Raw genomic sequence first — 21459 nt, 5'->3', positions numbered from 1 at the left:
AAATTTGCGTTCTAAATTATTGTTTTCATTCCTTTCATTATACCCGCTGTAGTTTCTCTAGATAAATTTTATTGTTGTCGATTGAGTGATGTAGCAAAAAGAAAGTTGTTTTACGATCTGGTTTGTATTTAAACTAAATATTGTTTGTAAAATCTGATTTACATAACTATTAGTGAGCATGTTCGTTAATAAATTAGTTCTATTTAAACCCCTGTGTCGGGTTTCACACCAATTTCTTCAACCATTTTAGTCATACCTACCTAGGCCTAGGCTAGGCGTTTTAGCTAGGCCTACTAGACCGTTGGCGTTTACCCAAACAAGCGCCACGATTATATTAGACCTCCCTACCTACCTGTTTCTGCTATTGCATTGAGTGTTGCAATAGTAGGTGTAGGTATTAAATGTTGCGCAGTTTTCTCCAGTATATGGATCCCGAAAATCGGTATATTTTAATCACTGAACTGAATTAATAATGCTATACAAAAAGTGAAAGATGAATTAAATAGGGCTATGTCATAGGTATGTATGGACAGTCACATGGTTTGGAGTTGGTTGTTGTTATGACATGACTGAAACAATATATGACGTGTTAATGTAATATGCAGAGTCAAACTCCTTGTTTCAGTTTTAAACTGCCAAGGAAGTTTGCGTTACTTTTACCATTGCAAATCTCAAATAACTCTACTTTTTAAATCTTTCTTGTTTACATATTAAACTAACTGTAGTCTATATCACTATTATATACATAATATTAACACCTATAAATTATAATGACACATTTTGACATGTAAAGATCAGTTCTTTCAACAACGACGTAACACTTAATAGGAAAAATCAATGTAAGATATTCAAGAGGATTATGAATAAATCGCTCAAATGTCAATTAGGCATTTCTCGCAGTAATTTATAAACTTGGAATGTTCTACTGTTTGAAGCAATTGTCGCAACATGAAAAATATTGTTGGCATATATGACAAGGGTTTTAAAGACCAGGTATAATTTACAAATCACATTCCATTACCAAGATATTTTAATGAACTAATTTTATATCATATCTTTCTGATTTAGAAATTTAAAGAAAAATCAAGTAGATAATATTTATGTGACTTGTTAAAGTATAGATAAAACTATATTTTTGAGGCATGTTGCAATGGTTGGTGAAAAGACAGTAATTTCAGGGAGAACAAAAATGAAGTAAAAATGCAAATTTTATAATGCTTTTACTAATTTTAATATTTAGGTCAAGATGAACCAATGCATGGAAGAATTGGAGCATCAAGTGCGTAAAAAGCTGAACGAGGGTAAAATCAAGCTCTGGCTCTCTCCGTATACCGTGGACGGTAAAAAGGGTGAATATCCAGAGGTATGGTATCATCATCATTTATTTTGCCTCTTACAAAGGGTTACTGATTTTCACGCCCCATGACAACACGCCCATCTTCCACCTCTTCCTGTCTTGAGTTTGTGTCATCATTTCGCTATTGGAGCATTTGTTTTTACAGTGAGCCTGCCCTGGCATTACCGCTAACCCATCAACTTAGGGGAAGGGGTGGATGCCCATTGATCCCTCCATGAACTCATCCGTGCTGTAACATATGAAACGTAATAAGCCACTAGTAAGCCATAATTCCTAGTACTGTACATATCTATGTTGAAGGTCAGGACTGCTTAAATACCTTGACCTTTGACATTATGCATAGTAGAAATTACGTAAGAGCTTATTTTTAATATGTTGTCATTAGTGACAATAATATCAATCATTGCTAAAATGTCATTGTAATCAAAATAAATCATAAATTAAAAATTTCAAATGAATAATTCAATATATATAAATACAAAATGTTCGGGTGTATGATTGATTTACAGCAGACTTTGTTTTTCTTTTAGAAACTCATTGAAGAGTTTTCGTCAGACCTGAGAGCTGAATGCGATGTAATTGCACAAATCATAGAGAAGCTTCGGAAACATGCCTTGCAAAAATTAGCAGCTAAGCAGCAGTTTCGGGAAAATGGTGTTGCCACACTTAAGGTTAAAGTTGTCGGTAGCCTGCCTACGGGAGCTGCCGACAGGCAGTCAGATTTGCAAACAAAATTAGATATAAGTGGCTTAGCATTGAAAAAAATGTAAGTTTTGATAAAAAAATAAAAAAAATGTTATTCTAAGTATTATTTTGTGAATATTGATTGAGGTAGTTCAGTTGGTTTGACAACAACTAGACTGATATATGATATTTTCTCATTGATATAACTGATAATAAAATGATAGAGTAAAAAAGAATTATTAAAAAAAATATGAAGTATAAAAAATTTATTAAAAACAAACTCAATGATAAGTTATGTTGTTCTATTAAATGAGCAATTTCAAATGTTACTTTATTTTTTTAGGTTTGTTTTTTTTGTTTTTTTGTGGCAATATATCTTACACATAACATGTTACTATTTACTTGGTAGAATATCAGAAAAATGGAAAATTGAAGTTGATAAATTGAAGGTCATTAGTGTCGGACAGGTCATTGATGAGCAGAGGTCATTAGCTAGCCAAATGGTCAAGCATGGGTCACATGTCATGGTAATCATGCTTACAGCCAGTGAACTTGAAGCCAATGAAGAGGAAGCTAAAAAAATGAGGCTTGCCCGCACAAAGGAAGTCGCAGAGGTTCTTGCCAAACGAAAGAAAGGTTTGTAGAAATATTTGTCACATTTCATATCCTGGAACTAATTTAAAGTATGATATTATAAGCTGTTAAATATAAAGCCAATAAACCATAAATATAAATATCACTTTGTATATATGTAGAGTTGTTAGCTTTTGATAAAAAAAAATTAAAACAAAATTATTACTTTCTGCTTGAATAACATTCCTAAATTCTTTGTATACACCTTTAAAGTGGCAGGTAATTAATTTAAGACTTTGAAGGTTTATCTATGTTATTACTATTATTATCAGAGGCAGACTGGGTTTCCTATCTAGCAACTAAACAAGGGGTGCGGCTGGGCCCAGAGAGCATCCATGTTTCGACACTATATGGAATTAGATTCAATAGCATTTGTAAACACTTCAGACGCATATTTATAACTGCAATTTAATTTTGTTTGTTCGTGTTAATTATCTCATCGCCACCATTCCCGCCCCAGTACCCAGATTATTATTGATTTTAAACAGATGATCATGAAAGATACCATCTTCAAATTGCGGATCAAACAGGCAAACCAATCAACCTTCCCGAGGAAGAGAGTCATGCCCTGTCTGTCGCCCTCACACTGAATGAGAAGGGCCGGGCTTGTCTGAAACGCAGACAATATGGAGAGGCATTGCTTATCCTACTTGAAGCAGACAAGGAATTCAGGTAGAAAATCAAAAATTTTTATTTTATTAAAAATTGTGTTGGATGACTTGACTTGACTATTATTTGGCAACAAAAATAACAAATAATAATTCAGTGTGTAAGAGTTACAAAGATACAACCTTAAAAACAAATTTAAATTAAATTAATTGAAGAAAGGAGATATTGGAATTTCAAATAAATATATGTGTAGTTCTAATGCAAATGTCAGTGTCAAGTCATGTTCCAAGCCAAAGAATCCATAAGTGACATTTTTTTTTAGATGACGGTGTTCTTTTCAACTTTAAGGTGACCCTATATGCCAATGATGGGTCTCAAGGAACACACAAATGCAGGACCATCATTATTAGATAGTGTTATAATTGATGAACCTAATTTGGCAATTGAACGTAATACAATGTTGCAATCGGCAAACATAGTTTGAACATGTCGTCACACCACAAACTAACACAATCAAAGTCGGTTATGTTAGTTTGTGAAAATAAAAAAAACGCATCAAAATAACCGTGTATTGGTTGTCAAGCACTTTTGTATTCTTCGCCATACAAAAACTGCACATATTTTAACACACTTTTTCGTTTTTACAAAGTAATACAGTCTACAGTACTTTCATTGTGTTATTTTGTGATGTGAGCGACGATGTAGAAGGAAGAGGATTAGGCTAAACATGACTCATCCTCGAAGGGGAATGGCTGAATCATCCGGGAAGAAGTGGGGATATCATGTATCATTGAAGGGAGTGGGTCTAAAAAATCTGACTCACTATTTAGCATGTGGGAGAATCTGCAGGGAATTTTTATATGAAACTTTTTCACAACCTTGCCTTTGAGTGATACAATCAATGGTACAGGCATCTAAATAGAATATCTGTCTCCTGAGTTGGTTATTCTAAAAGAAGTCATACCTGTCCAAGGAGTCATAGGAGGATGGGGCTAAACATGTACTGATTAATTTATTTATTTTATTTGGTTTCTAATAACAAAAATACAAAGATATGAAATAAAATTTTACAGTTAAAATTTGCAAAAAAACCACAAACAACATAAGAAACCAGGATGACACAAAGTTGAAACAAATTAAACTTCTTTCCAATGGGATCGCATATGTATCAGGATAACAGTATCCTAGTTGTTTTTTTTTTTGTAACAACTTAAAGCTAAAAATTGCCATATCGTTTATTGCATTTTTATAATGATTTGTTTTCTTCTTTTTTTCTCATGCACTTGTTGCCTTAGGTTCTGTAATGTGCATTACAAATAATCCCCAAACATATGATTGATTAATTACTTTTCTGCACTTATAATCATAACTTTTCAGAATATGTATGTAGGATGGCTATTATGATGTAAACAAATGAATTAATTGTATATTTTAAATTGTGTACAAGATGTGGAATTGCGAACAAGTGGCATAAAAATGTAAAAAGCACTCGCGCATGTTTAATTTTAACTTTTATTTCAACGTATCTAACATGATGAATGCCAGTATCCGCAAGTAGCGATCACATGTAGATTGGAATTCAACAAGACATTTGTACGTACCTTAACTGATGAAACTGCTGACCACCTATTTGTGCTGACATAGAATTTTTTCTAGACATCCATGATTGTTATTACCTCATTTGGCAGATGTTTGTAGCAGAATAACCTTTCAATAGTGCTGAGTAAATAATGGTTTTAACTTGAAATCCCAGTAATTAACTATGCTCCTGTAACCATAGTATTTTAACAGGCATTGCTAATCCTCTCTGCATGGTAAACAGCTGGTTTTGAAATCTAGATCTACATTCTTCAAACTGTGGGTTAGGTTTGTGTGCAAAAAAAAAAAAAAATACTGTACCTCATTTTTTCATCACTGGAAATATTGCACACAACCATGAAAATTGAATTGTAATTAAAAATTACTTTAAAAGGAGGTTAATTAGAACTCGAAGAAAGTTACTTCAAATTCAATATTAAGTATAAACAATTAAGGAATTCCTTGATTCAGTGGACCCTAATAAACTAAACAAACTGAACGTTTAATATGGGATATTCTAGACCTATTTTAAAGACTCAAGGAATGAAATTAGATGTTATGTAGGCCTACGGCCAGGCTAGAGGCCGCCAAGGCCTTCTCCTAAGCCATAGCCTTGCCTAGTTATGAAATCATCACATGATTTTATCTGTCTGCAGACCAAAAAGTGACTACTGTAGTTTCTCTTAAGTGCTTTAAGAAATGTTTATTTCTTTGACGAATGTCTATCAAAATAGCATTGCAAACAAGTTCTTCTAACACAATACAATAGTTATTCATCCTATCTGTACTGTACTGCTGATGTGTAACATCGTTAGCTCTGTGAGTTAATGCGTACTACAGGAGCACAAATCAGCATACGCACAGCTAAATGTAAATGCAGTATACACTGATTATTTTTCCACTTACTTTGCAGCCAGTGTCGGTCCGAGATCTTGTCCGCTGTTGATAACTATGCAGTCCTTTGCCTTGACATCACTTGGTGTTATTTCTGTTTGCAAAACATTGATGCCCTTCCTGATGCAGGTTTGTAGACTTAAAATATATTCTCCTGTCTAAAAACAACCATAGAAAATAAACTAACAAATAAATACAACTACTTCTACCACCAATGAAAATATATTGGCTGACTCTAGGTAAGATTTACTGCACATTCATAATAAAAATATATCTTTACAATTTTAACCACAGTGGTTTGCTTATGTGATATTATATCATTAATGTTAATGGTTGAGGACTTATATAGTGCATTAAGCCCATTAATATTCAAATCACACATATTTTCTGTGTGATGAGAGCTTAATGAAAAGAAATATGTCTTCTTTTACCGCCGACACATTTTTATGCCCACCCCTTTAAATAAGAATGCTCGAAAGGGAAGCAAATATCGATACTTTAATAATAGTGTTATATTTTTCTTTCGAAGAATCCAGATTGAAAAAATGTGAGGACTGCTTCAAAAGGAGTTATGGTGCGGACATGGAGCGACTTAAGGCATTGAAGGGGGACAGTTCCCGTGAACTAGCCCTGTTTGTCAGGCTCTACCTCCTTCAGGGAATCATTGCCTTTTACCAACGTAACAAGCAGCTTAGCATTCAACTCCTTGATAAGGTAGGCATACATGGTGGCAAGACCAAATATCAATGTAGAAACATTTACTAGAGAGCATATGTGGCAAAGACAATACAAACCAGTCACTCCTCTCAAACAAAAATATATTTTTTGTTTTCAATAAATGGTTAAACAGTACAATGAGATCTATAAAATGGTAAAAGAATCATTTAAATCCGACATTTCGTTATGAGGTTACAGGAGTTTAAACAGCTGTTTAAAGAAAATATTTGAAAAATCATCCTTCAAAGTTTGCGATTTAGGGCATTTCTCAGGCAGAAACCATTACCAAATTGTTGTTTTAGAATTGAGAAAGGAGAAAATAATAACATACCATGATCCATAGATATATAAAGGCTAGTTTAGTGCATAAAATAGATTTCAAAAATGTTGACATTCCAGCATGTTTTGGCCATTATCTCTGAAAGACAATTTTTGGCGAGTGACTGATTTGGCTTCTCTTTGCCACATATATGTAAAGCCCTGTCCAGTTTATCAGATTTTCTTTGACCAAAAATTGTTGTATGCCCATATATAGTCATGATGTGCCTATGTGGTCATGATGAGATGCCATGACCATATTTAGTCAAATTTTTTTGTCAAGTAAAACTTGATAATCTGGTCAAGGCTTAAAATTAAGAAATCCCAGTTAAATTTTTACAAGTTAACACAGACAGTATATTTTTTTTTAGTAACTACTGTAATGAAACGGATTAGGAGTTGGACTTAATATTTCTTTAAATATTCATTCTGATATATATCTGTCTCTTATACACATCTAGATGTGTATAAGAGACAGACATATTTCAGTACTTCGGAAGCTAGACTTGGATTGAGGGCAGCAAAGGGACATCTGGAACTGGCTGTCAATAAAATTACCGAGAGGAGGGAACGCAGGAAAGAGATAGCCAAGAAAGAAACGGAAGAACATGAAAAGAGGAAAAAACAAAGGCTGATTGGGAAAGCAGCAAATGGAGAATGGTTTGTCTTGATATATTCTCCCAGATAAATGAACATTAATTTCATCATCATCATGACTTTAAGAAGTGTCGGGGCAGATCATAGATGGACTAGGGGAGTCCGGAAATTTTTTTTTTCTAAATGCCCAGAAATAACCTCTTGAGGCCTTTTGGGTGATCAGTAATTTCTTTTTATTTATTTTTTTTTTAACTTTCCAAAAAAAAGGGGAAGTGGGGTGGGCCCCTCCCTCCCGAAATCCGCTCCCGAGTATCTTTACCATTATCATCATCTTCATCATATTTTAATCTTGTTATTGGAAAAATTTTAATATTTTTACAGTAACATGAACACTGGCCTAATAATCCAAACTATAATGATTTCTACCCTCTTTCAACAGGGTTAACATTGATGTCTACAACACACTCCTATCCATGGGCTTCCCAGCCAATGCGGCAGCATCCGCACTCAAACAATGCAACAGTGATATCAACCTGGCCTTACAGACACTGCAAGAAAACCCTGAACTACTAAACATGCCAAACCCAGGGGACTGGCAAGGGGAAATCACAGAGGAGATGCTTTTCCAGGTATTCATTATTTTACTTTAATTCTCTAAAATACTTTTGTTAACTGTGAAAATCAGAGGAACCATTTGATGTCATTCGTGTTAAAGTGGGAGTTCCATTTATTTAATTACATCACAGTTTAATGCATCTACAAATAAATTAGTTTACTTCACTTCCAATAATAATATAGAGAACTTAGGCTGTTTCTATTTTTAACTGGCATTTAAGGATGAATATTTATATATTATGGAACTGTGGGTTTCTCTTGATTTGAAATTTTATTTTACTCTTGTTTATTTTTTTCTAAATGCCTGTAGCATTTGTTTAGTTGTGAATATGAGCAATTTTTTTTATATTATTATATCTTTTTTGTAAATTATTATCTCACTTGTTCACTTTTTTTTAAACATTTTTGTACAGTTCTCTGAATTGGGCTTCATGAAGGAGATTGCCAGGCAAGCGTTAATAAGTTACCATGGCAACGTACAGAAAGCAATTGAAGTACTAGTAGAAAATGGTGGCCTACTACCTCCCAGTTGCCATAGGGCATCAACATCTAGGGACCACAAACGTAAGTGAAAGCTCTTGTTACTTGTAATAAATTTCACATGCCGGCATGCTCGTTTATGGTTCTGGTAGTGGAACAAGTCTTCTCGAATAAAGACTATTGTATATGCTGTAGGCCCAGTGTACACAATTTGGCTCATGTGCACTTTAGGGAGTTACCTCGGGGTACTGTTCCATTAGGCCCCTGTTGTGTACACACAAAAGTAGTTGGTACCAGCTTACTGATTATAAGCTCAGACACAAAGAGACATTTAAGGGTGAAGCTAGTTACTTAAGAGCTATAATAGTCCCCACCTCAAGCACTTTCAGACCGTTTCGGTATAAAGTGCTATATGAATCTAAACTACACAACATTACAAGAAAAATGATGTTACCAAATGTTACTCAGACACAAAGAGACCTTTAAGGGAGAAGCAAGTTACTTAAGAGCTATAATAGTCCCCACCTCAAGCACTTTCAGACCGTTTTGGTATAAAGTGCTATATGAATCTAAACTACACTGCATTACAAGAAAAATGATTTTACCAAATGTTATTTAAATTTCAGAGGGTGAGAGAGAGTGCCTGACGAAGGAGCAGGAAGAAGCTCTCAAGGAGCTAGCCCCAGATATTCCTGAACATGAGGAAGATTACCTGGACCTTACCCTCCATGAGGAAGCTGGAATCATTGAAGAATATCTCACAAAATTGGCCTCAATGAGAGATTAAATGCCATTATTTCTAACACCATTATCAGTATCTATAGAAGAGAAAAGCTACAGTTTATTTTTATCAGTGATGCATTAAATTTGATTATTTTAAAACTATTATTGAAATGTTATTTTTCCAACCTGATGTGTTAGCACACTAAATACTCAGTGTAACCCCAATTTTTTTCTATTGCATGTGATTCCAGTGGGAATCCTATTAAATATTTTAAGCATTAATTTTTTTTTTTAAATATAAAGGACACTTTCTAGAAAAAGTTATAGTGCACTTCTATTAGACACGAAGCAACACTATTAATACCACCAACACACGTCTGTAGTCACACGCACTCTAACCTATGGTGGTTGAGCACAAACAATGTATGGTGTGCACTTGGTGAAAAAATTATGTTTGCTTGCAAACTTGTTATTGCATTACCCCTGCTATTTGGGGATTTGTACAAGCTTAGTTGCTTGTGGTCATGGGTCTGATCCCAACTGAATCATTTGCATTTTATTCACAAGGTTTTGAGGAACGTACTGAGTAATCAGCGTGGTAACATGTAAAAGTAACATCGCTGTTTAACTTTCTTGATGAAAATTACTTTTGTAGTTACACAATTATTATGTTTTTGTAAGCGTGAACTAAAATGAAGTAAAACAATTCATATTTTACTTTACTAAGATTTGTAATTGCATAGTATTATAATTATGAAACATTATTTATTATTGCATTTGAAGCAATTTTAAATTGCCCAACAAATATCTTACAACACAGATTTGTAAAGACAGGATTTACCCAGCAGATTGGAGCTGTAGATGCTTGCCTTCCAAACTCAGGGCCCTGGGTTCAAATCCTGAGATACAAAAATGTTTTTTTCTTAACTAAAACCACTCTACTTCCACATAAAGAGACTTACTAGATTATCAAGCACCTTTTGTGTACTTGTTGGATGTGTAAAAATAAAATTAAAATAAAAAAAAATTCATTTGATCATAATTATAAGAAAATAATTACAGTTTAAAAACTGGTAAAGTAACTAGATACAGTGCAACCCATCAAGAGGTAGGATATCACATGTATAAATAGCTAACTGTGCTTATATCCATTTAAGCACTCTTTTATTACTGCTAAGCATGTAAAAGCAAACTCTGTTAGCATTTAAAGTTCATATTAAGCATTTAAGCAGACTGAATCTGTTAAGAATTTAAGCAGAATGAAACCAAAGAAAATCTTCAGCATTAGCATGAAAACAGAAGCATTGTACCTCCTGGTATAGAGATTTCAACCATCTTTATAAATAACTACAGGTCAATTTTAAGGTTTTAATGTTTATTGCATTCTCTTTCAATGTGTTTTAAATGTAATTAATTGGAGATTATTTTTTTACAAGTTAGGATTTTTATATATTTGTAGGCTGGTAAAATGCATTGCAGAATGATGTGGTAATGAAAAACAAAAAATAGCATACACAAAGCTCTAAACGAAATCTCAATACTGTTTTTCTTTTCGTAACATGTGGGCACATACTTCCTCAACGTTTCTGAAATCTCAAGTCCCGGTGAAGAAGGTATGTATACTGTTAAATAACATAGTATGCAATATAAGCATACCAACTATCGAATATTGTTATATATTTATCCATTAATGTATGTATATATATATATATATATGTCATCTTGCAGTTTTGGCTGCACATGTCATGTCAAAGCATATAAACAACAAAATAATCTGTCCTATAACTTAGCAGTGGCTTATCTAAGATTTAAGGAAGTGGGGTGCTAAAGTAGAGAGTCCGGCCCACATACGCCACCATAGTTGTCATTGAGGTACAAAAAATTTCAGTATTTAATTTCCTGGAATTGAAACTTCAATTACCTTTTTAAATTGTTTTTATTTTACAAATTGAGTCAACAAAAACAAATTAAATTATTACATTTTAATTTAGTTTAAACATTATTAGATTGATGGGTGCGGTGTCAGTCATCAAATAACCAGAATTCATCAATCATGATATTATCATCAATATTACACAAGTCTAAAACAATCATAAAGAAAGCTCTTAAGTACAGTAGTTCTATTGTGATTTCCCATCAGAAATATTTAATAAATATAAAGCTGGTATTGGTTTCTTGGATATAAGATTACGCTACATAGATAATCATCACCATACGCAGTGGCTTTGTACATAGGGGTTAAAAAAATTGATTGTAGAGCCTGTTAGTATTAGTACAAGGTACAAAATTATCACCTACAGTAGTCTTTAAATAAGACATCAAGAGTGTTTTGCTGACTGAACAGCGAAACTAGTATTCTTGCCAATCAGTGACTCCTTTTTTTGTCAACCTCTGAAAGGGTATGCTCAGGAATCCTGTGCACCCCCTCCCCCAACACCCCCGGATATGCCACTGCTTAGCATGTATGGAATGAACATTATGCATTGTGTGATAAGCTAGATTGCTTGTATGCTCTGACACACTCATGAATATTTAAAACTATGAGAAATCTTCAACTGCCTACATTTCAGTTCAAATTATTTGTATTCTACATGCAATTTTTCAAAAGGAAATATACAATAACTAAATTATATCGTTGATTATTTCAAATTTTGTAGGGATTATGTTTTCTTTCATGTGCTCAACTAATTAGCTTAATTGGTTTTAAAGTTTTATGACATTAAGTTAACTATTTGTTTTATAATCTAAAACGTTAAATTAAAGATGTATTGTCCCATGCTAAATACCAAAAAAAATCATAAAAATATTTTTTGAAATTAACTTGCCCACTTTGAAGTAACATAAAAGTTATCAACTTGAATATAGAAAATAGTGTATTTAAAAAATGTCTACCCATCAATTTACAGTGAAAAATGATAGAAACACTTCCAATCACTGGAAGTGTTTTATTATTTTTATTATAATTTTTTGATTTAAAAATCAGGGTACACATTTTTAAAATTCAATAATTTTTATGCACAAGTTAATAATTTGTACGCTATTGCAATATGAGCAAGTTTATTTCAAAATTGTTTTTTATGATTTTTTTTGACATTAGAAAAGGACAATACATCTTTAAGGTAACTTAAAACAAAAATATTTTAATTTATTAAATAATTATTATAAATATACTTTAGCCTAAGAAAAATATTATTTAATTTTAATTATTATGTTTTATAGTTGTGCATATGTATGTTAATATATTATATTTTAAAAATCAGTTCAAACTGTTTGATCCAATTTGTTTTTCTTTGGTTATGCTATGTATGTATGTATATGAGGGTCACAAATAATTAGTTTCAGCAGAATGCACCACCCTCACGTAACATTGTTTAAATAAATAAAATGGTTATATGCCTGCACAAAAAAATTGCCAGTGCAATCAGCCACTACAAAAGGACTTTTGTTCCATCATAGACTACAAACATGACATTCTCATCTTTACATAATAAAACATTCAGCAATTTTACTGGTATAATATAAGACATATGGCATTTAATGGAACAAAATCATGTACTGTATGAAAACAGATTTTGGAGAAAATTGGCTTTGGGTCATTTGCCTGTGGCTTAATTTGCTATTGCCAATCTCTGGCTTATGTGCCTAATAAATATTCAAAAAATAATAACACTATTGGGATACAGAATGTATTCACTTATGTTTTGACTTGATAAACTTACAAAGAAAATAAATTGAAAAATGAAACTCATTTTCACCTAATTCTTTCTCCCACCTATTTTACTATTACCTGAAATCAATTAGAGGTGGAAATGGCTCATTTTGTGGTGGTGGCATATAGTATGAACATGCAAGCTTTTTCTAGTTTATCCTTTTATCATGTTTTCATAATGTACTTTTATTTTTGTTGCACACTCTAAATGCGAGTTGGGCCTCAGATTCAAAAGCTACACTAAAATTAATTATTAAAGTTTGCCCTCCATATTGAGACCCATCTAATTCAAGACCACCTTTTTAATGTACAGTACCAACAAACATTATTTTAACACAAAGCTAACCCTTCGATTGGGGCTGAACCCAGAGACCACCTACATTTTCAAGTCCCACACAACCGTCCGTCTGAACGGTGGTATCTAATTGGAGATTGAATTGTATTATTACCAATACTATTTTTATCATTACCATTAAAGTATTATTTTTTGGGTTTATTTCTATTATTCCTTCCATTAAAGCTGTTGAATTTTATTTAGAGTGAAGCAGCATTCACCTTGAAATGTAAACATCCTTAGCTCTGTGTGCCATGATTGGCTAATCCTGCAGGACATGTACTCGAGTCTATAGAGAATTGCTACTTTACATGACTTTTGATTGTCGTAATAATTTTCTTACTATTTAAAAGTAAACAATTGTTACCATAACAAAAAAAATGACTTATTTGGTAGGCCTATGTATTTCTACTTATGATTAATAACTTAAGTCAAAAAGGTGAAGTTCTTTTTTACTTGAATACAGCTGTGCATAAGACAAAATACTCATAAATTTGAGTTAAATTACAGAAATCCTTTTCTCAGATCATCAGGTGTCAAAACATGAAAAATAATAAAGATATTTTATGAATTTAGTGACACTGTACATTTATGTTCTTGAGTAACAATAGAAGCACATACTTACATATATTCTGATGTACAGTAAATGGCCTCAGCATGGAGTCTATGCTATGGTAGCAGAAGGGATACTGTTAATGAATGTTACCTAGAGTTCTGACACCTAACATTACATCACTTGTGTTCAGTTGCATGCCTTTTTGTAGAGTATACTGTTTATGTTGAATATGGCTTAAGTACACCTGGGACATTATGCAAATTTTTGACAGGATATAAATTTACATATTCTGGACATTTCACCTGTATGGTATTCTTTTAAGAGAATAGGGTAAAAACCTTTACAGCTTTTTGTTGCAGTTAGAGTATGTTGGGATTAGTATATTAACAGACCTTTCCGAAATGTCAATCAAACTTAACTGACCAATCAGAGCGGGGCCAGGAATACGCCTGGATCCTTCAAGCACACACGTTGTCCCACAGACGCATAAATAATACAGCTCCTACATTCTTGCATAGACGGCATTAAATTGACTTGAAATCAACTTAATATTTTTAAATCAGCAAAAATTGAATTGATTTGACTTCTGTTTTATTGAAGTTTGATAACTTCTTTATCTTTAATTCAGTGATTTATTTGAATTTGTTTTTACTTCGAGACAGAAGCAAAGACTACCTATTTCATTTTAATGTAGAGTAGGTGAATTACATTTACAATACTGCATAATGGTTTTGAAATTATCAAGAACGTTAAAATACATTTCACTGTAATTTTCTTTTATTAGAAAGCCATGAGACATATATAGCAACTATTTACTTTGCCTGAATCCTAGTTTGAAACAAGTATTTTTATTTGCTACATTTTCATACAATTTAATTTACATACATCAAAATAATGTCAAATCAAAGAACACAAGTAACTTTGAGATTTAGAACATAATGTTATTAAAAACAATCTATCGAAACTACAAAATATTGAAACAGGTTATTGCATTGTCTCAATAGAAAAGAATAATGTTCTAGATAGTAATTGTTGCACCATGATAATAGTTCAATCAACATTATTAATGCAATATTGATGTCCTGATGTTAGGTACCATAGCTTACAAAAACCATGAACATACTGTGGTATTGGTGTGCTTACCAATACCACAGTATACCAATTGAAACTATGGTATGGGAAGTAATATAAACATTTTTTTCTGGAGCATCGAAAAAAAAATAAAGAAAAACCAAATAATATATATTTGATCGAGATGAATTTTTTAAAATTTGCCACCATGGTAAGGAAACCAATATGTTATGCAAACTAACACCATGGTAAAGCAACCAATAACAAGGTATAGAAACAGAAACAATAGTATGGCAACCAATGATATGCAAACTGACACATGGGAAAGGTAATGGCGCCTATGGTATGGAAACAGTGATCATGGTTTTGAAACCATTGTAATGATATGACAATCAATAAACCATGGTATGAACCAATACCCAAGGTACAGTAACCTTTACAAAGGGACACCATGAATCCATGGTAGCAATAACAATGGTACTGTATTGGTAACCATGTCATAAAAGTTTAACTACTTGATTTACTAAGCCCTTTACACATCAGAGTTTTCATTATATTGTTCACTATTCAAAATAACGAACTTCTTATAACCAGTGATCATCACCTGTTATAATATACTACACCAACACAACTTCTAAATTAAACATTTTTGAAATTCTAAAAAAAAAAAATGTATATTTTATTTTTGTTTCTTTAAACAATGGTTTGTCTTCACAATACAAGATTTAAGACTGCACGGACACAGGAATCTCTCCGACTGGCATTCCTACATGACGTCTGCCAAGATTTTTTTCTTGTTTCAGGATTAAAGCTCAGTCACTCTGACAAATATTTTTGATTTCTTTATTATGGGCATGATGATGTAATACCCATATATGGGCATAATACAATATCACACACATGTATGGGAAAATCAGAGGTAGCCTGGACATACCTTAGGACCAGTGCTTGCCGGTCATTTCTTTGTGTTCAACCTGGTTGTGTTTATACTGAATTTCTTTTCATTTTTTTAGCTCTTAACCTTGCTAGGAAGAACAAAAGGAAACAATTCCATTGAAAATAAATAGATGACCAGCATAGTTTAAAACCTGTATTATTGTCTTAATTCCTGAAATGATTACCATGGTAACTGGTATAAACATAGCACCATGTTTTCCTGCAAGTAATTTTGTTTTTCATAAAATTTTCCTCAACTCAATTGTTCCTCTCTATTTCTGAAATATTTTATGTGATAATAAGTGATAAACATTTATAAGTTGATCATGAATTTACCAAGATCTGGGCTATTACTTATAAAGTAAAATATCAACACATCGAACAACACATCAAGATACACTTAATGATAATAACAGAACTACATATTTTAATTCTACTAATAATAATGTTAATGATAATAATTACAGTAATAATGTTAATGATAATAGCAGTTATAAGTATATATTTTAAGCCACTTTAATTGAATATTTTATTTTTATTACAGTATTATCATTACTATTATTAAAAATAATAAAGATACATAGAATTTATATTGAAGCATACCTATTTAACACACTTTCACTTTCTTATACAGTATTAAAATCAACAATTTTCGGTATTACTTTCTTTAGTGTAATTAAAACATTGATATAACTCCATTTGTTAACCAGACCACTCCTAATATCATCTTACACATATAAATACAGATATTGGTCTATTGATCCATAGTACAATCAGCAACACCAATAGAGGGCAGTATACATGATAGAGTGCAGTACACAAAATAAAGGGCAGTGAGACAAAGAGTGCAGTGTTCTGCATTTGAAATTGCTATGGAAATCAATGTCCAGCTACAATAGTTACTAAACTTTATTAAAGCTTGATATTGTTCTTGACTTACAAAGACATACAGTACATACATAATATTGATAACTGCAGGGACAGACCTTTGACAAAATGATTTTATGGTCTTTGACCTTTGACTCTATAGATTTTGAAGGTAGTTGGCAGTGGTTTATAGACAACAGTTATAGATTGTTAGGTAAGAAAATTGATGATAGAATATTTTATATAATTCTTTTCTGAATATGCACGAGGAATAATTGATCAATAGGCAAAATTATTTTTATACCTTGTTTAGAAAACTTTATTTTTTGAAAAACATTCATAGGTGGACCGAAAAAAATCTAAATAAATGGTTTTGCAAAAAGCATCGAGACAAAGGAGTGAAAATGTAAGTATAATTCTATTGATGAATTAAAAATGCGAGTGTGAGAGTTGAAAAAGTAATGGAGGCCCTCACTTGAGATTTGAAAGCGATTGTTGCGATGTAAACACTTCAGTAATCAGATTGATAAAATACTTTACATTTACTTAATTGTAGGAAAGATTTTATTTTGCAGTATTTTTTTTTATTGTGCTGGGTGTACTAAGGCCAAAAATACTATATTTTTAATTCAAAATCATCATTATCGGTGGACAGTGGGTTCACAAAACAAGGTATTAAAAGGTCTTGCCGTACAATGTAAAATAAACCCCAATTTAATTACATCTCCAATGTCAGTAAATGCATCCCTTATGGAGACCATTCCAAATTTGAATCCACATTTTTCAGAGAAATACCATGATTTTGTTGAAAACAGCTAAAATGCATATAAACCTCAAGATATGGATAATCAAAGAAACCTTTCTGGGTCTACAATGGAGAAGGAAAAGTAAAAACATGACTTAGGAATATTAATTGATTAGTAATTTTTTGTTTTATTTACAACAAAAAAAAGGATGAGATATACTATATAAAAATTTCTCAAAACAGATATATATTCAATATTGATCTATACTTTTTGATATGGTAGGAATTTTAATGGGAACATTTCAGCAGGTTTAATTACTTGACTATTAATCTGATATTGAAAACATTGCTATATCATGTAATATTTTACATCTTCATCTGAATTTTAAATAAATTAAAGATTTAGAAGAAATTTTTTTGTATGTTCCAGCAGTCCCTGGTTATGTGTAAATGCTGATACAATGGACCCTTCCATTGTGTCAATCAAACTTAACAACCGACCAATGTTATTACACTGTTGTTTTGTGGGACCTTAGCAACAATATCCAAGGGGAGGGGCTTAGCAGGAAGATCCATTGAGTAGACGTTGCTAGGGAACAACCGGCCTACAAACAGCACTGGGCTGGTTGACTGAATAGAACTTTGACAAGTTCAATGCTTTTTAACTCCAGTGTCAGTAACATTCACATTCTCAGTAACTTAAGGGATTTAAAGAGAATCTTTGTTGAAATTCATAATTTCAGCAACTAATGGGGCTAAATCTGTAGCCATGGTCTTTCACCCTATTTTGTACCTATTTTAAATCCTTTTTTCCTCATGTGTGGAGGGAATTTTATCGGTTGATTTGATTCATGAACGTCATAAACTCTCATCACTCTCGTTGGCTTGTAGCTGCATATGCTCACCTTCTGCCAGGCTATCCAGTGAAATACTACCATCAGCTAGGGGGCCTTCTTCTTCACTTACTCCTACAGAAATGAAATATACAGTTTTTAAAAACTTACTGTTACTATTAATTTTCTTAAATTAAAAGATAAACTCACTGTGGTAATATGGAAAAACATACACAAATCCAGTTCAATATATTGCTTATTATAAATGATCTAAAAAATTACTAACTAAAGCTGAGAGGCACACTGAGACAAACATATTGGAACAATAAGGTTTTTCAGTGATTCAGAGTCTTTATACTACAAAAATCCTTATACTGACTACCATATATATTATCAATTCATGCCAAAAAAAACATAGAATTTATATTATTTCTGCATTTTTAAACTAGCAAAGAATACTTCTTATTTTAATTTTGAACTAAAAGCTCATTATACTTAATTATAACTTTGCTTAATACAGGCACATATAAAGAAATATAACACTTAATTAAACAAAATGGTAAAAATAGTGTAGTAGCATAATTATTTTCTTTAACTTATTTACCGGAAAAAAAAGATAATTTTCTCACCAGGGGTGCTTTGCTCAGGTAAATCCATGGAGGCCACTGGATCATCTTCATCTGGTAAATATCGTTTATCTATAGCTTCTTTGATCTGGTTGTTAGCACCTTTCGGATCAAGGTCTGTAGCCCAGGAGAAGTTCATCAGTGCTAGGTGGGTCTGACCAAGTTTTTTGTATACCTACAAAGAAACACAAAATCCCAATTCAACATACTGTCTTCCAATCCATAATGTATAGATAGATTTTTCTGACTACTTTTATTTTTTATTGACTCATTTTATCATATATTTAGTTATTTTTATTTTACCTGTTATTCTTTTTTTTTTCCTTTTGACTTAATTTGTTTGATGCTAAATTTTTACTATATTTTCTTAATGAGAAAATTAATTTTTTAGCTTATATCTAATTGTTATGGCTGTTGCAATACTCTGCATATTATATCTTTAGTTATATTAATTTTAAGTGGTAATGTTTGTATTAATGCTTTATATTTTATATTCCAATTCCAATTTAAATTGGTAGTTAAGATGTTTTCAGTAATTGTTGAGAGTCCCTAATGATCAGCTTCTGCTGAGATGGATCACTCTCATTAAATATAGTTCAAATAAATAAATAAATAAATAGGTAGATTATTTACCATAAATAATCTACCTATCCATACATTATTGGAATTAAATATTGCAATCAGGAAGAGATAATAAAACTTAAATACTGTCAAGTTTACAGAGCTAAAAGAACTATAACTAAGCTCTAGGTTTATCCATTGCAGGTCCAGTCTATGAAATGCATAAAATAAAAATGATTAAACATAAAATGTTGCTTTTTTTGTCCAATTCTAAAATGTTTGAATTTGGAAAACTTGGGCCTGCGGCAGCCGCAGTGCGTCGCCAACACCGACTTGTAAACAGATACATTGTCCCTTATCCCACCTAAATCTCATGCAAGTGTTGTTTGAGAAGCAAACCGATTTGACTCTAATTAAACCCAACGCTGGCCGAGATTGAACCAGGATTTTCAGCACAAGAAGGAGCACAACGCTAAGCTTTGAAATTAATACTTTGAAGCGCTACCAGAAATTCTATATCTGTAAGATCATTCAAACAGTTAGATATAAAATTAAAAAATATTAACATTTTTTAGTATCAGACCTATGGAATTTGTCAAATTGTTTATGCTGTTTTAATATATTTACCACATTTCTGAGAACAACTTACTTTTCCCATTAGAAAATAGACGAGTGATTCTTTTGGAATAATCTGTTTAAGCTCTTCTAATTCATCAAGAGCAGCCTGTTAAAACAAAACAAAAAAAAATTATTTACTTTGATTATAATGCTAGGATTTCCTATGAATCATAGAGGGAGTGAGGGGGGAAGAAGAGCGATTCCTCTGAGTGAAAAGATTATCTCCAGTTTGAAAAAAAGAAGAGAGTTTTCCTGAATCAGGTAGTGTCAGAGAGATAGAGGCTTGAGATATAAGAGTGTTTATGTTCAAGAAATATAGAAGAGGTCCATCAGGAACAATTGATGTTAGAAAAAGGATAGTAAGCAGTTTCATCCATGTTAAAGATGATTTTTCCTACCTGGTATCTTTCCATAGCAAAGAGGATGGATGCTTTGCGGAATTTGCAGAGGGCATTGTTGGGGTCTAGATGCAGAGCTTTCTTGAGCATTTCTAGGGCCTCTGCAGGCCTTTGTAAGGCATGCAGGACTACTCCTACATGACACATCAGTACTGGGCTCTGGGGGTTTATATTGAGTGCTTTCTTGAAGTGTACCTCAGCTAGGCTAAATTTCTCCTGCTTATAGTAGATCATACCAGTGCCATACCTGTTAGATAATCAATGGTTAGTTCTGATGGTCTGATTACATTATGGTCATTATCATTACTGTCACCTGTACCACCACTGTCACCATCACCATCACCACCACCAAGGTCTTCTATTGTTGCAACATTCTTAAAAGCTGACATATTGCTACCAGTGTCATCGCCACCTATGACAACCAACACTAACAGTGGTCACTAACAACCAAGTGTTCAAAGGAAAAGCTTAAACCTCCTTTTACCATTGGCACGACCACTGCTTTCTACAGAACATTAAGCAATCATTCCCCTTATCACTTTCCACATCACCACCATTTGAACAAACTCACCCCCTCTGCACCCATCCATACCATTTCCACTATGACAGCATTCTCACAACCACTTTACCCTCCAATCTCTACTTCAAAATAGGACAACATTTTCTAGCTTTCTTACCAGGCTATATAATGTCTTGGGTCAATTCTGATGGCACTTCTGAAGCAGCACATCGCCTTATCAAGCTCTTCAGTTGACACATACTCGTGGCCTAGCAAAATGTAGGCATACGCACAGTCTGGGTCAACCTGCACAATCATCAACAGATCAAAATGGTAAATAATACTTCACAAATTAATATAAATTACATTTTGTAAGCTTTTTATTCCATTATTCAGGAGGGACAAAAGTTGTCCAACAGGGGAGGCTGATAATTTCTAGTGGAGGCTGAACCTAGGTTAAGGTCCAGGGGTGAAAACATGGTGGAGTTCAAGCTAAGCTAT

At 32.6% G+C, this 21459-nt stretch overlaps 3 protein-coding genes across 4 annotated transcripts in view; 1 reads left to right on the top strand and 2 right to left on the bottom strand.

Moving 5' to 3' along the window:
• The window catches only part of LOC117115147 (1-phosphatidylinositol 3-phosphate 5-kinase-like), a 47237-nt gene extending 33218 nt beyond the window's left edge, over nucleotides 1-14019 (bottom strand). Inside the window, exon 1 of the mRNA XM_033258844.1 lies at nucleotides 13874-14019. The gene's annotated coding sequence lies outside the window, so the exon portion shown is untranslated. The remainder of the gene's footprint in view (nucleotides 1-13873) is intronic.
• LOC117115169 (NEDD8 ultimate buster 1-like) lies at nucleotides 15-10732 on the top strand. Its single transcript, XM_033258879.1, has 13 exons — nucleotides 15-120; nucleotides 1241-1363; nucleotides 1888-2123; nucleotides 2451-2677; nucleotides 3163-3346; nucleotides 5775-5884; nucleotides 6285-6473; nucleotides 6898-6911; nucleotides 7110-7145; nucleotides 7263-7450; nucleotides 7827-8016; nucleotides 8416-8566; nucleotides 9109-10732. Exons 2-13 carry the CDS (start codon nucleotides 1247-1249, stop codon nucleotides 9267-9269), a joined length of 1803 nt encoding a protein of 600 aa, XP_033114770.1. The 5' UTR covers nucleotides 15-120; nucleotides 1241-1246; the 3' UTR covers nucleotides 9270-10732.
• A 540-nt stretch (nucleotides 14020-14559) lies between the features above and the next one.
• LOC117115159 (cell division cycle protein 27 homolog) overlaps nucleotides 14560-21459 on the bottom strand; it is a 23855-nt gene continuing 16955 nt past the window's right edge. Inside the window, exons 15-20 of one of the 2 annotated variants that reach the window (XM_033258867.1) lie at nucleotides 21137-21264; nucleotides 20460-20706; nucleotides 20093-20167; nucleotides 18886-19057; nucleotides 18329-18391; nucleotides 14560-17546 (exon numbers count right to left, since the gene is read on the bottom strand). In XM_033258867.1, coding sequence (XP_033114758.1) covers nucleotides 17527-17546; nucleotides 18329-18391; nucleotides 18886-19057; nucleotides 20093-20167; nucleotides 20460-20706; nucleotides 21137-21264 — 705 coding nt within the window. In that variant the 3' untranslated portion in view covers nucleotides 14560-17526. Of the gene's footprint in view, nucleotides 18392-18885; nucleotides 19058-20092; nucleotides 20168-20459; nucleotides 20707-21136; nucleotides 21265-21459 lie in introns of both variants that reach the window. The other variant, XM_033258859.1, reaches the window with a different exon arrangement.

This window comes from Anneissia japonica, unplaced genomic scaffold, assembly GCF_011630105.1.
Source record: "Anneissia japonica isolate Jap-2015-1 unplaced genomic scaffold, ASM1163010v1 scaffold199_len4679917_cov187, whole genome shotgun sequence".
NCBI lineage: Eukaryota > Metazoa > Echinodermata > Crinoidea > Comatulida > Comatulidae > Anneissia > Anneissia japonica.
The sequence above is the reverse complement of the archived record's forward strand: the minus strand, read 5'-3'. Positions and strand labels throughout refer to the sequence as shown.

What these genes read in the sequence shown, in the direction of transcription:
- LOC117115169 (XM_033258879.1), top strand. Translation starts at nt 1,247, where the DNA reads ATGAACCAATGCATGGAAGAATTGGAGCATCAAGTGCGTAAAAAGCTG. An exon ending in AAAAGGGTGAATATCCAGAG is followed by an intron (nt 1,364 to 1,887) that starts GTATGGTATCAT and finishes TTTTTCTTTTAG; the next exon opens with AAACTCATTGAAGAGTTTTC. An exon ending in TGATGCCCTTCCTGATGCAG is followed by an intron (nt 5,885 to 6,284) that starts GTTTGTAGACTT and finishes TTTCTTTCGAAG; the next exon opens with AATCCAGATTGAAAAAATGT.